We start from the raw sequence: 15,139 nt of genomic DNA on the forward strand, positions 1-15,139 counted from the left end.
GCAATCCATGCCATCTTTCCCCTGATCTTGTGACCTCCAGTGCTTTTGCCTGGCTGGAATAAAACCTCTTCGCTGCCCCTGGTGGAGAAATTGTGTGGCTTTAGCATGGCAGGAATGTCATCTACAGCTTCTTTGCCCACATTTTGCCTCTGCCTGCATGTGCCCCCCCCCCCAGAAGACTGTCAATGAGGGAATACGGCCCCTGGCTGAGAAAGGTTTCCCACTCCTGTCTTAGATTGGTTAGCTAGCAATAACTTGCAACTAGCAAGGAAGCACAGCAGAATGGTTATGTACTGCTGACTCCACCACTGTGGTTGGCTGGGGTTAAGTAAATCTAGCACAGGGGTAGTCAACCTTTTCATACCTACCGCCCACTAATGCATCTTTCTTGATGGTAAAATTTTCTCACCGCCCACCAGTGCTTGATGGAAGGAGGATTCAGCTTGTGCCGTAGAACCCCCTACTGCCCACCTAGAATCCTGAAACGCACACTAGTGGGTGGTAGGGACCAGGTTGACAACACCTGGTCTAGCATATCAGGGAGAAACGTTCTGTTGCAGCCCCTCTACCTGATGTATTAGTTTTCTGACTGCAGAGTGCACGCGCGAGCACACACACACACACGATGAGAGTTGTTACCCCTTGAAACTGCTTGAGAAGCATTCTAAAATGTGATCCTCCACCAACATTCTGAAGGTATAAAATTAGTTCTACCACTGCAGGATAGCTCACTTGGTAAAGCATGAGACTCTCAACCTCAGGGTCATGGGTTCGAGTCCCACATTGGGCAAAAGAGTCCTGCATTGCAGTGGTTTGCAATAGATTACGCTTGGGGTCTTTGCCAGCTCTACAATTCTGTGAGTCCGTTGCACTGCCATTACATTCTACTGTAGGTGTAGAGCAAGCCTTTAGAGATGACAGGTGCTGAATCCTAAATTCATGATGGGCTTTTTATAATAGAAAATTCCAAACCTGGATACCAGGAGTTTGATCTTGCTATGAGCTGGGTGCATGGGTGGGGTGACTGGTTTTGGGGCAGTCACTGCTCCTAAGCCTAACCTACCACACAGTGTTGTAAAGGAAGGGCAGAACCATGTATGGTACCTTGAGCTTGGAGAGAAAGGTGGGATAAATGCAACAAATAATGATATTAAAGATTGTGCTCAGGAGACCATCAGGTGGAGGGTTGCCAGGGAATCATGCTTCTTTCTGGTACTTGCAGATCCCTGGAAGAAAGATTCCTTTGAGGCAGCAAGAGTAGCAACTGCTATCTGGGGATGCCACTTCGGATTGATAACTGACCAGGTTAAAAAATGGTCTGGCTGACGTGGTTAAACTGTGGAACTCACTCCCACAAGACATAGTTTCATGAACTTCCAGTGTGCTGGTGCAGGACAGGAGGCATTGCTGCCCTGCCTTCACATTGCTGAATGCACCTGCTGAGCATCGGATTGGCTCCATACCATGCTGAGCTCCTTGCTCCTCACCTGTCTCAGGAACCAGTAGTGATGCTTGGCATGGGGAGGCAGGTGAGCAACACCTCTCCACCTGGGCTGCCCCACTGACTGCTACTGTGTAGTAGCCACCTACTTAGATGACTTTAAAAGAAGATTAGACAAAATGCATGGAGGGTAAAGCTATCGCTGGCTATTAGCCAGAATGGCTATGTTCTCTCTCCTCTGCTGGAGGCAGCATGCTTCCGAACAGGGCCGGCCCTACAGCAAGGCTGGGGGGCGCAGGGCGCCACGCTGCTAGGGGGCGCCACAATGCAGTGCCCGAGGCAGCCGCGCTGCACCCACCAGACAGCAGCGCCGGGAAATGGGGCAGGGGGGGCGCCGGAGGGATCTTCGCACCACGGCGCAAGATATGTTTAAGACGGTCCTACTTCCGAATGCCAGGTACTAGGGATCCCAGGTAGAGAAAGTGCTGTTGCTGTCATGTCCTGCTTGGGGGTGTCCCCATAAACATTTGTTTGGCCTCTGTGAGAACAAAATGCTTGATTAGATGTGCCTTTAGTCTGATCCATCAGGGCTCATCCATTCTCCTGTATCTTTGAACGCCAGTCTGCAGATATCAGTAGGCGACTGATCTACAGGCTGTTAAAAGTTTTCACCTGCTAATTTCTGACCCGTAAAGGTGGTCTCTCATCTGCTCTGATGCTTTTTACAGCAGCTTGATTTGAAGAATCTGCTGGGTTGTTCCTCCCCCGCTGCCCAACAGTTTGGAGAGGAAACATCACCACCTGCTAATGTCTGGACATTGAACAGCAGCCCAAAGCACAAAGTTGTCAGTCTCAGTCCCACCAAGTTGTGCAGTCTGCAAATTTAGACAGAGATCGCTGCTCACTTTGGACCGAAATACTTGCAAACAGAATTGTGTGGTGTAAGAGACTCCCCTCGCACATCAGTTGATTTTTACCTCCTGTGATTTTCATGCTTCACCCCACATTTCCAAATAGCAGGTTTCCACTGACATTTGCTCAAAGGAAGCCATGTGGGAGAAAAGATCTTCTCCAGCAAAAAGTTCATGTGTTGCTCAGTCCCCTGATCCATAATCTGCTCTATCTTCTGGCTGCAGATAAGGAATATTGTCAAGTCTAGGACTAATCTCAGTAGCCCCTTAAAACATCTACCGGTATGGCCCCTAACAAGTGCTTGACCTTGCCTGTTGCAGGTGTCAAACCTGGTAGCTACCAAAGAGTACCAACATGGTTTCTCAAGCTCTGCCAGCGCTAATGTTTATAGTGTTCAGATTTGGCACATGAGCCTCACTGCTTAGCTGTAATTACTTGTCTCGTAAGCACATGCCCTTCATGTTTGTTAATATCTCCAGAGGGTTCCAAATGGAGTGACACATATATTTTATTTTTCCCACACTAGAAATGAAACATTTATCTTTTGTGCGTTCCTAGTGAATGTGCTTATTTGCCAGCTCTTCACATTTATCACATAGTAGTAGTTCTTATGTTTTGAATGAGGCCTTCAAAGCTGAAACACTGTTCTGTTCCTTTGCAGATAGGAGGTGCAGGATTTGGAAGGGGAAATCTGGAACTTGCACTTTTTGCTTATAGGGGAAAACTTGCAGCCCTGTTGAAATGAATAATTATTCTCAACCACTGAAAGACTCCATTCATATGGCTGCATTGGACAAGAAATTATTGTAGCTGTCAATCAGTTAAAGGATTTTTTAGTTGATTAATCACCTGCATTTTAAAGGAAAATGTATTGTCATAGAATCATAGATTTGTAGAGTTGGAAAGGGCCAGAAGGGTCATCTCATCCAACCTCCTGCAATGCAGGAATCTTTTGCCCAATGTGGGTCTGTCAAACCCACAACCCTGAGATTAAGATGAAGGAAGAGCAATATAAGGTGACAATTTAGTAAGCAAAGTTCATGGTTTGATGGAAGGGTCTTTTTTCTTTTTCATTCTTTTTTGAATCCTAAATTACCTCAAATAGGAAATTAGTATCGCTCTACTCTCAGCTCCATTATAAAAATCTGTCCTTGGTGGATTTCATCAAATGATACTGTAACAGTTTATTAGTCGACTCTAGTTTATTGCAAGGGTGAAGAATTTATGGATGTTGTTGGAATCCCATCTATGGGTGGGTGTTGTACATTCTCTTTTAAGTGTTTTCAGTGCTGTTTTTAATAGCATTACTTGTTTAACTGGTGTGGTTTTTTTTTAAAGAATAAATTGTGCGTTTTTAGCTGTATTTATTTTAATTCATGCTGTGAGCTGTCTTAGGTCCTGCACTGCGAGAAAGGCAGAATATTAAATAAATAAAGAAAAATAAAATCAGCCCCAGCCAGCATGACCAATATTCCAATATTATGAGAGTTGGAGCCTAATAATATCTCGAGGGCTACAGACCCTTCATCCCTAAATTAAAGTTTTCAGCTCTAAAAATTATTTAAAAGCATTTGTCTTCAAGGCCTTGTTTAGATTTAACACTAATCTATGTTACACGAATGAGCCTTGGGCTAGTGGATTTCCATTTCCATTTTTTATTAACCCTAAAGTGTGGTTAGTCTTAACACCGTGGTTTGAAGTTGGCTTGTTTTAGTCAACTATAATTGTGATTAATCAGTTTGTTCAGACACAGTGCTAAGCTAATTGTATTTAAAGCTTTAATTAGTTTGGAACCAAGTTATTTTAGCAGGCATGTATGAAACTGCTTGGGGATTAAGATCTACCTCGAGAATCCATGCTGGTAAGCCTGCCAGTAGGGTTGATCCAGTCAGCGGGCACGATGACCCGTGGCCTTTTCTGTGGTGACCCCTAAGGTTATTGAACTCCTTACCCCATGAAGGCACAAACAGCCCCCATGCAATAAGTGGGTTAGAAGACTCATTTATTTTCCAAAGGCATTTAATAATAGAAAATATCAACAACAACAACTTATATATACTGTAAATACCATTTCAATCAAATAATCTAAAATATTCTTAATTGATAAAATTGGTATGCCAATTTTTTGCAGTATTTTTTATTTTTAACTGAACTGCTAGCTTTTAAGTACGTGTTGCAGTCTTTTCCTATTATTCATGTGTATGTGTTTATTATGAGATGTAAGCTGCTTTTGATGCTTAAAGAGCCAGCCTACATAAAACTGAATAAATGTGCACAGCCGTGAAAATGATCTATCTGTCTGAGTTTTGATGCTCTGTTAAGCAACCACCATGCTGTCATGTGGCATCCAAAAATGACCATGGCCGCCTGCATTTTGCTTCCATCCTTCCCTTGAGGATGTGAAACCCAGGTTTGGCTGCTATCACTGCACCCTGCCTAATTTCGATTCCTGAAGCTTTGTGAGAGACAGAGAAGCTACTTCTGTTCACGTGAACTGCTGAGCAGCTGTGTCTTCTGTCTTGGCAGACAGCATCATGCAAACCATCAAGATAGCGTCTGCAAGGCTGAAAGTAGGGCAAGAAACCGGGGGGGGGGAGCCTTTTCTTTCTTTTTTCTCTTTATTGCAAACGAGGGAGACTGGGCCTGCCACAGTTTCCTTTGTAACAGATTGCTCTGGCTGGCTGGAGGAGCCTGTCTGCTTAAGCATGGAGAGGCTGCTTTTTACAAACACGGAAGCTTGCCTTTGAAGTTTTCTGAATTTCTCCTACGTCTCTTTTCCACTGTCACGGCCACCTGTTTTCTCTGTGGTGGAAGAATGAGATGGGTGGGTGAAAATTCCACCCCCTGCAATTGGGTCACACCTTCCTTTCTAGGAAAACTGTTTTGACAGAGGTCTGCTCGTTATTAGCTAATCTTGCACCTTATGCGCAGATGTGCAGGCAAATTGTGGTTTTCATCAGCAGCAGCCACAATTCCATGCAGTGAATCCAGGCTGCAGTTTGACCAGAGAACACAGAGAGAATGGGATGTGGCATTAGGCGTGGAATTCAGATACTGTATCCCTGTGTTCATTTTGTCCTGAACACATGTAACCGGTCCTTAATATTGCAAAGATGTTCTTGCCAGCTGCAGCATTAGAAGCTAGGGAGTTGGCAGAAGAAATTTTTTCAGGGGCTAGGCTTCAGAGTCCTGCTCTTTTCCCAAAGTTAGCAATAACAGAATGGACATTACAAACAAAAGGGCAGCATATAGTTCCTTACATTTTCCATAATTTAACAACAACAGTAATAATAATAGCAACAACAACAATAGAAAAGAAGAAAATAGTAAGACATATCAGGGCATATTACGACAGCAAACAATGGCATATAGAAACTAGAGACATGTAAGCCAGGGGAGGGTTGAAAAATTAGGGGGGGAGAGAACCCACCCTTTGTCTGTGGGTGCTTAAATTTTTCATTGAAAGATAAAATGGGAAATGATATAGGCCAGAGCAATCCAAATCCCAAGATACAGTGACAGACATTCTTCCAGAGAGAAGAGGAATGTCAACTATGGAGCCTCTCCTGTGCCCATGGAAAATTGGGCAGGCATAGGTCCACTGCCAGCTGTGTTTTGAGTGATGGCAGCTGTCATTAGGCCCCCAAAGGGGTGGAGCTGTAGTTCAATGGTGGAGCATCTGCTTTGCATGCAGAAGTTCCCAGGTTCGTTTCCCAGCAGCATCTCCAGGTAGGCTGGGAATGACCCTTTCCTGAAATCCTGGAGAGCTGCTGCCAGTCAGAGTAGACAGTACTGAACTAGATGGGCCATTGGACTGGCTCGGTATAAGGCAGCATTCTAGGTTCCTATGTGGGCATGGTGCCGATTCTCCCTACTGTCTCTTCTTTCCTGCGCTTACTTACCGTGACTGCCTTTCCAATCAGTCTAAAGCCTTTTGTTCCTTTTGACTCTCCCCGTTCAATGGGGATGCCTCTCTTTTCACCCAGTGTCTGGTCCTTCTATTCCAGGCAAGAAAATATTATGTCATATTGCCCTAAACACAGCTTAGATCTGCCCCACACCCCTACACCCACTTTCCTTTTCAAGCAGGTGTACTGGGGGAACTCCGATGGCTCAGTGACACAGAAGTTGCTTTTGCATTCAAAGGACGCAAAGGTTCATTTCTCAATGGCATCTCCAGGGTAGCGCTGGGAATGCCGCCCTGCTTGAAATCCTGGGGGGCTGTTGCCTTCCAGTCAGTGTACTAGCCATGGGACTAGATAGGCAGACAATTTGATTAGGTATAAGTCTTCCTGTGCTCCTATACAAGCGAAGCATTGTGTGTGTGTGAGGTGAGGCAAAGGCAGGCTTGAATGTGCTGGGTCCAAAGCTCATCTATTCTCTCAAGGGGCCCCAGGATTGGGCCCATTACCGATGCCAGCCTAGAGACTTGGTTGGGTGATTTCTCCTCCCCTACTGGGGGAGTTTATTGATTGTTCTTGTTCTGTATAATGCCTTTAAAGACAAATAAACAATTAAAAGAGAAGTTTAGACCAGCTAATTTTACACTGGTGGAAAGTCTCTATCCTGCTAGCCAAATTTGGCCCACCAGACTGTTTCCTCTGAAACCACAGCCACCTGCCCCGCACCTGATGTAATATGTGGGGCAGGTAGACCTGTATTGTAGGAGGTTGGACTAGATGACCCTTAGGGTCTCTTCCAGCTCCACAATTCTATGATGCGGGTGCCTCTGTGGGTTAAACCACTGAGCCTATCAACTGATATCAGAGGCCACTAATTAAATGCAGCAGCTACTTACTGCAGTCCAGCAAAACTCAGGCATTAGAGAGTCAGCATATCTCAGGCAAAACTTAAATACAATAAAATACTAAACAAAAACTAAAAGAAGCTGCAGAGTTTTCTCTGGTGAGGTGGTGGCCTTGAACCGGAATCTGGAAGTCCAAATCCAGAGTCTCACCTGGTATCATTTCAAGGCCCCACCAACCCACCGAATTTACCCTGCAAGAATCTGGCCCACAGAGCCAAAAAAAATTTCCCCACCCCTGATCTAACAAAGTAAATGCAATTGAATTAATCACCAAGGCAGTTTACAGAAATGCAAATCCAGTTGCAAGACATTCCTGACAGTGCAATCCTATGCATACGTGCTCAGTAGCAAGTCCTGTTGAAATCAGTGGGCCTTGCTGTGCTTGATAGGGATTGCATCCTAAGGACAACACAGTTTGAGTCATTACTGTGCTGCTGTTATCTCCTCAGGTGGTGCAAGGAGTAAGACACAGAAAAAGCTTGGAGAGGCAGGGAGGGGCTTAATCAGGAAGTGGGCACTGCACTCTTTCAAGTGCCTCACCTTTCCCAACCAAGCCCCATTGGGAGACCTATGGCAGAGCACTGGGAAGCATAGTGCAGGTAGTGGGGTCAAGAGCTCACGTGAGTAAGAGGAACAGCTGGAACTCCAGCGGGATAAGGGCTGGGGCAGCCAAGCAGCCAAGGATGGGTGCTGGAAAGAGCAGGGCAAAAGCAGGTTTGGCCACTCACAGTGACAAAGGTATTGTTTGGGAGGAAATGGTGCATGGGGAATGCCAAAGCTGCAGCGATTGGGGGGAGGGGGAAGTTTGGGCGTAAGGCTGAAGGGAGTGTTTGCACTTTTGAGTTTAGCCTCTCTCCCCTCCCCAACCGGCTGCAGTTCCCCAGATGTTTTGTACTAAAGGTGGGAAAGACCAAGGTGGATAAAACACATGTGGATCTGGATCAGCTGGTAGATATTGGGAGTGCTGGATTTATGTATAAACTAAACAAACTATAGCTTAGGGCCCCATTCTCTTGGGGCGCCAAATTTTTATTAAAGAAAAAACCCCCACTGGATGTACATTTCCAAAATATAAGATTAAAAAATATATATATTGTTATGTGCAAATGGCTTTAGATACCTATTAGGTCCATAAATTACCATATAGCATATATCCAACACAAAAATGACCATTTGTTGTTGACAAAGGACAGCTGGACATATAAAGGGCCTCATTACCTTCAGTAGCTTAGGGCCTCATCAAACCTAAATCCAGCCCTGAATACTGGGATGATTTGCAGTAGCTAGGCAAGGATTTCTGAATTGCAGTTGTTTAGGAAGGGCAGCAGCGAAATGACCCACCCCACCCCAGATCATACTGCTGAAATGCAGAAAGCTTTTGGGTTAATCAGGAATGGGTTTCAGTGTGGAAGGACTGAGCTTTGTTAAGTCCTGGTACTAAAACAACAACAACACCAAATTCCTGGGCTCAGAATTCTCTGATTTGGATTGTGTGACCTATGGCTCCAGTTGATGGATTTCAGGGTTGTAGTTAAAAAAGGACAAAATAGATTGAAGTCTGCCCACCCAGAAACACAGAACTTCCAGTTGGCTGTGCCATCTTCCCCAGTCAGAGGTCCGTTCAGCGGAGCGGACCTCGGTGCTTCAGTGGTGGGGGGAACCGCTCCAGCGCAGTGGACCCCCCAAAAAAGCCCCAAATTGAGCATTTTGGGGACCGATCTCTGGCGGGCGCCATTTGTTGGCTCCCTCCTCCCCGTTTTGCCTCTGTTTTGAGCCCCTGAGAGCAAGGAGGTAGAGCCATGGCGAACAGACAAAGATCGCTAACTCTGACAGCGCAAAGCTGCGTGACTGGGAGACAGCAGTGGTCAATTCTTCCAAAGGAAAAATTTCTACAAAAAGAACAGACTGTGAGTAATTTGATCCATTGGATTTAAATTTGGAAAATTTGGTCACGGGAGAGAGATCCAAAAAACGGGAGTCGATCTCTACCCACTGAGGAACCAGGAAGCAGTAACGTGCCCCGAAATTTTGGAGTGGTTTAAACCTCCAAGGAATGAACCTATATTCCCCTCAGAAGGCAGGGTGAAGGGGGGAAGAGTCTTCTTTTTAACAAAAAATCCCTGCAAAATTCAGCAATTGAGAAGAGCTACATTTTGGTATCTCTTTCCTGCTTTATTGCCTAGGGTACCGGTAGTTCTCACTCACCACAGGCGACTATTCAAGTGGATTTTCCCAGGTTTGCCTCAACCATGAGTAGAATAGCAAAGTCGCCAAATGCTTACTGGTCAGTGGAAGAAAAATCTTTCACTTCAATACTACTCTATCTATGCACCAGAAAGAAAATGAAGGTATCTTAGGGACCCTGGACAAGCAGGAATAAAGTTTCTATTGTGTGTTTTCTGACAGCCAAATATTCAGCTGCGAAAAGGCCAATTTCCAACCCCCCTTCAAAAATAAATAAAAATCCTGACCGTGGTGAAACCCAAGAGCTGTGCTGTTTCTGCTTGCACAACAATGCACAAGTAGCAGTGAATGCCATATTGACAGCCTATTATTGATCCATAAAGGCTTCGCGTGTCTCCGTTAACCTCCATGGGCAAGGCAGAGATGTTGGCTTCAATTAGCAGACAATGCATTATTAATCACAGCCAACTTCCAGGAAATCTCTGCTTAACGCTCTTCCGATGCCCCTCCCCACCAAAAAAATGGCTTCTCTTCTGCCTGGTGCAAAGTGGTAGCAACAGAAGGAGGGGTGTGTGGCATACTGTGCCTGGAAAGCATAGCTCAGTCTTTCAGTGCTAGAGCATATCATTTGCATGCAGAAGGTCTCATGTTTAGTTCCCTGCATCTCCAGTTAAAAGGATCCATAGCAGGAGATCTCTGCCCCTGGAGAGCTTGCTGCCAGTTAGAGTACACAACACTGGGTTGGGTGGGATACAGAGCCTGACCTAGGATAAAGGCCACTTCCTACACACGTAGGTTGAATGGTTGGGTTCTGCCATTTTCATCCATAGGTAGTAGTGTAGTGGCGAATTCAGAAGTGCACACTCCCTTCGTAATGGTCCTGCCACCATGTCTTTCCTCCCACGATGGTGAGTCCTTCCATCGACACCCCCTTCTGACATTATACAATGTTCTAAGCTTATACAATCTTACACAGCAGCAATAATTAGGGACACATTTCAATCTTAAGTGCATAAGCTTGCCATGTGTTGCTTTTCATCTAGATCTGCTATTTTCTGTGCACGGCGAACATAAGCAAATGATTCGGAGTGCTCCAGAATTAACACGCCTGAGAGGTTTTGCCTGGCTGGAGTGTGTCTTTTAATTCTACGAAGGCCTTTGGTTTAGAATCAGAATCGTAGAATTGGAAGGGACCATGTGGGTCATCCAGTACAACCCCCTGCAATACAGGAATGAATGCACCAAACATGAGGTTTGAGCCCATGACCCTTTGGGTTCAGAGTCCCATGCTGTACCAACTGAGCTACGGTATCCCAGGTATGTGCAGATGGAGGATGGAGAGGCTGAGTGAGCAGAAACTGCTGTACAGAGATAATAATTACATTTGATGTTCCAACAACTTTTATCTCTGTCCCCATTGACATATGGCCCTTGGGGAGTTGCTTGGGTGGGAATGTGGCCCTCGGGCTCTATTGTATCTTAAGTTTTTATTGATTTTTTTCCAGGTAAACAGGGTGGAGGGCAGAAAACAAATCCCTCAAATAAACCGAAAGATGTCCCTTTAGTAAATGCTTCCAAACTGAAATGGATTTGATGTTGGTTTCTGTATGCTACCTTTGGACAATAGCCCTTGAGCCGCCTTTCTGAAGCAGCTCCTTGCAACAGTTGCATTCTTCTGTGTTAAAAACAAACTTGTTAATTACATCACCTTGGAGTATAATGAGTCTGTGTTCTTAGCATTTATTTAATCAGAGAGACAGGAAAGGAGAAAGAAAAAGGAGTGTGTGAGGAGAGAAAACCGTTTCTTGCATACAAAATGTAAACTTGGGGTTGCCCCTGGGCTTTTCCCTTTAGCAAGGTTTAAATTGTTTCTATTGATCCTAGGATTAGAAGAAGCGTTGCGGTGGTGTGTCTGTGTACAGACGTTCATTTTGCATCCTCACCAGGCCAAAGTTGGTCTGTTTTTGTAGCTGGCTCCTAAACCATAGCAGCTGCTTTGGTACAGCAAAGCGTCAGATCTGTCCTCTTGACGCCTTTTGCAATTTACTCAGACAAGGATGGGGTGGGACCATGGGGGGCACATTGGTGGATTCAGGCAAGCTGCAGCGATGCTGCTGTTGAGAGATCAGCTCCACTGGCTGCTTCTGCTGCACACTAGCATTCTTTTATAACTCATGTCCCGTTTTCTCAGAAAGCCACCATAGCTTGTCCTCTCTACAGAGTTCCCCAGTGTCACTGCTGAGATTGAGGAGGAGGAAGCCAGCAGGCACTGCTACCCACTGGACTTGGCTGCAAGTCCAAAGGCAGGCAGGAACACAGGAATCTCCCTTATAACAAGCTCAGTACTGCCTACACTGTTGTTGTCATTTAGTCGTGTCCGACTCTTCGTGACCCCATGGACCATAGCACGCCTACACTGTACTCCCTTATAACAAGCTCAGTACTGCCTACACTGGCTGGCAGCTGTCCTCCATGGTTTCAGACAAGGAGTCTCTCCCAGACCTACCTGGAGAAGCCCTGGAGTGTTGAACCTGGGACCTTCTGCATGCAAATCAGATAGCATAGGGCTCTTTTTTGCAATGTGGGAGGGGATTCCCCCCCCCAACCTTACACGTCACATGAGGAAAGGTAAAGCCAGCATGGTGTCATGGTTTGAGGAGAAAACTGGGACTTGAGATACCTAGGTTTCATTTTCGGCTTTGTTTTTATTATGTTGTAAACTGCCCTGAAATCAATAGAATCGTAGAGTTGGGAGGGGACCCAAGGGTCATCCAGTCTATCCTCCTGCAATGCAAGGGCGGTATACCAATTTAATTACTGTAATAGATAAGTAGGGTCAGATTCCCCACTCAGCCATGAGCAGCCAGTGTTGTTGGCCAGTAAGCCCAGTCTACCAGACAGAGTGATCACGAGGATAGAATTGGTTATTGTGGTGGTAGGGATTGCGCCTTATGGCTACAATCCTGTTCGCCAAGGGTGGGGGAGCTTTTGCAGCCCAGGAGCTACACTCCTTTTGGGGGGGGGTGTACCATTCCAGGAGACCGAATGCCACATCAGTGGGTGGGCCCAAAGCAAAGGTGGACAGAGCAAGGAATGTGAGCCTTACTGTTGCAACTGGACCTAGTAGGCTACATCCCAACCACATAGGAGTCAGACATTTTTGCACCCCTCCCCTTCACCCCTGCTCTCTCCCCTCACCCCGGTTGAAATGTCGACATTTGCTTCCTGCCAGCCCCATGCCTTTCCCCATGGTTGCTGGCCTTGTCACTCGAGCCTTAAATTTATTCATGGAAGATGTCAGAGCTCAGGTGGCAGCAGCTAAATCCATTTAGCAGCTGGAATCCGAGGGAAGCCATTTGAATGTTCTTGTTTTTGCGTTAACTTCCGCACGTGCCGAGAGAATGTATGGACGCATAAACGCATCAAAAGCGGATAAGCCAACAGTTTGTAATGGGGAAGTAACAGTAACAATAATAAAAGGCTCCCAAGATGAAGGATTAAAGGTGCATGCTCCCTGTTGCAACCGTCAGTAGAGGGAGAACTCAGACCTGGGGCTTAAATGCGGCCCCTGTGCCTCTTTATCTGGCCCTTGGGACTTTCCTCAGGCCACGCCTCCTCCGCAGACCCCAATCCTCATTTGGTCTGGTCCACAGCCTCACCAAGTGCTTTTGCCTGACTGAATTGTGTCCTTGAACTCTGATACTGTTTCTTCATTGCCCAGATGTAGACTTGCCTTTTACTTGGGAGAAATGTAGCTTGCTTTACAAAAGAGGCACTTTTTGCCTCTGGCCACACCCACTGTTGGTCCCAGGAAGCTTGTTCGCAAGGGAATATGGTCCTTGGGCTGGGAGAAATGGTACCGGTATTTGTCCTACTTTTGCTGTGCTCTAGGCGCTCCAGACAGTGTTGGGGACATCGCAGAACAACGAACAAAGCAGAGTAAATTCACCTCCAATGTACGATTGTGGTACCAAGAATACATTGCAGAATACACCTGTAATAAAGCACCTGTCTTGAGGGGTCCTTGGTCTCTCCCCACAACCGCTTTCTTCATTTCAGCAGTCTGGTTTGGGGAAATAGGTGTGTGTGTGTGTGTGTCTATTGTTAAATAGTCCAGAATCAGAAATCCTTATTTACCGCAAATCACTCAGAGATCTGCCAGAATATCCTTATCTCAATTTTGCCCTCCCTTCCACCCCTTTCAGTGCAAATATAGAATTATTATCTTTCATCTTGGAATGCGTTTTGCTAAAAGATGCAATATTGGCTTGGTGTTGTTTCTCTTTCTCTCTCCCCCCTCCACCTCTGTTTTGTCAGATGATGTGCCAATATTTTTACAGTGTTTTCCCTACAAACATATAATAATAACCAGGAGAACATCTACAGATGAGTGGCATATTGAGAGATGGAAGAATCAGTGGGCTCTGCCTTCACAAACATGAGTGAAGCCCATGCATTTATAGACAAAGAGAGAACCTAAACTCTGACTTGCCCTGCAATTTCACAGTGACGAGATTCTGGGAAAGTGGCTAAACCCAATGGGAAGAGATGGATTTGAAAATGTGTCACAAGCTGAAGCGATCTGGCGAAATGCTGCCTTGCCACCTTCTGTTTTCAATTGATGACCTCCCTGTATTGGTGACATTGGTCATGTAGTGGTTAGAACAGTGGTTCTCCAAGGGTGGCAAGCCTGGTGGGAAGATTCAAGGACAATCAAATAAACATTTAAACGTTTTTGTATTGAATGTCTATACAATCAGAAAAGGTATTCATGCCTCTCTTCAAGAGCATTGGCTATTCTTCTACAGTTCCACATACAGTATTGCAGTGAACAGTGATTTTCAACTCTGGCAAACATGAAAGACCAGAAAAGAGTAAGGCTTCTTTGTGCTGATGAGAAGATGAAAGCTTGTTCTGTCTCAAAATAGACCTAATCTAAATGAGATTACCAAGCAAAACCAAGCTCACATCTCTCATTGAGTCTGTATACCTACTTAAGGTACATATGTAAGAGGCTCGTTTATAATTATATTTTGGGAATGATTCACGTTCTTATATAGCTGCATTGTTTTATACATTCTGGATGTCCTGTGATCACATTCTAAAGTAGTTGTGTTGTATGTTATAAATCGAACACTGCTAGGAGTGGTTTCTTTTTGTTTTCCAATGGATTTATTCCTAATAATAATAATAATAATAATAATAATAATACGAGCAAATTTTTATTCTGAAAGTGTGGTCCAGATAAAATTTTCTGAGGATTACTAGGTTAGAGTGTCAGAGTAGGACCTACTCAGCCATGAAGCTTACTGGCTATGTGTGCATGTATGTATTTATTTGTTTATATGCCGCCAACTGACTGGGTTCCCCCAGCCGCTCTGGGCAGCTTCCAACAAATTAAAACACAACACGACATCAAACATTAAAACTTCCCTGAACAGTTGCTGTCTCTCTGCCTGCGTGCCTGCCTACCTCACAGGGTTGTTGTGATGATGCAATTCGGATGGGGAGAGCTAGTATAACTCCTTGAGCTCCTTAACAGAAAGGTGGGATATAAATGCAGCAAATAACTTACCTGTGCTATCTCTTTGTCTCTAGGATATGCCGATGATTTGGACTTCAGTTTAGCGGATGCACTGGATGATGGTACTCCAACAAAACGGCGTAAGTCACCCTTGTGCTGGAGAGAATTGGGTGGGGATAGCAAACTGCATTATATATTGATGTTTTCACAGATGCAGACACCTCCTACAGTTATTTACAGCTTAATAATAAACTCGGTGGGTATTGAACTC

General features: G+C 45.2%; 1 protein-coding gene across 2 annotated transcripts in view; it reads left to right on the top strand.

Annotated features, from left to right (window-relative positions):
• The window catches only part of CD99L2 (CD99 molecule like 2), a 56,019-nt gene that overhangs the window by 16,989 nt on the left and 23,891 nt on the right, over positions 1 to 15,139 (top strand). For both annotated transcript variants that reach the window (XM_035113263.2, XM_035113264.2), the window contains exon 2: positions 14,943 to 15,008. In XM_035113263.2, coding sequence (XP_034969154.1) covers positions 14,943 to 15,008 — 66 coding nt within the window. The remainder of the gene's footprint in view (positions 1 to 14,942; positions 15,009 to 15,139) is intronic.

This window comes from Zootoca vivipara, chromosome Z (assembly GCF_963506605.1).
Source record: "Zootoca vivipara chromosome Z, rZooViv1.1, whole genome shotgun sequence".
NCBI classification, from domain to species: Eukaryota; Metazoa; Chordata; class Lepidosauria; order Squamata; family Lacertidae; genus Zootoca; species Zootoca vivipara.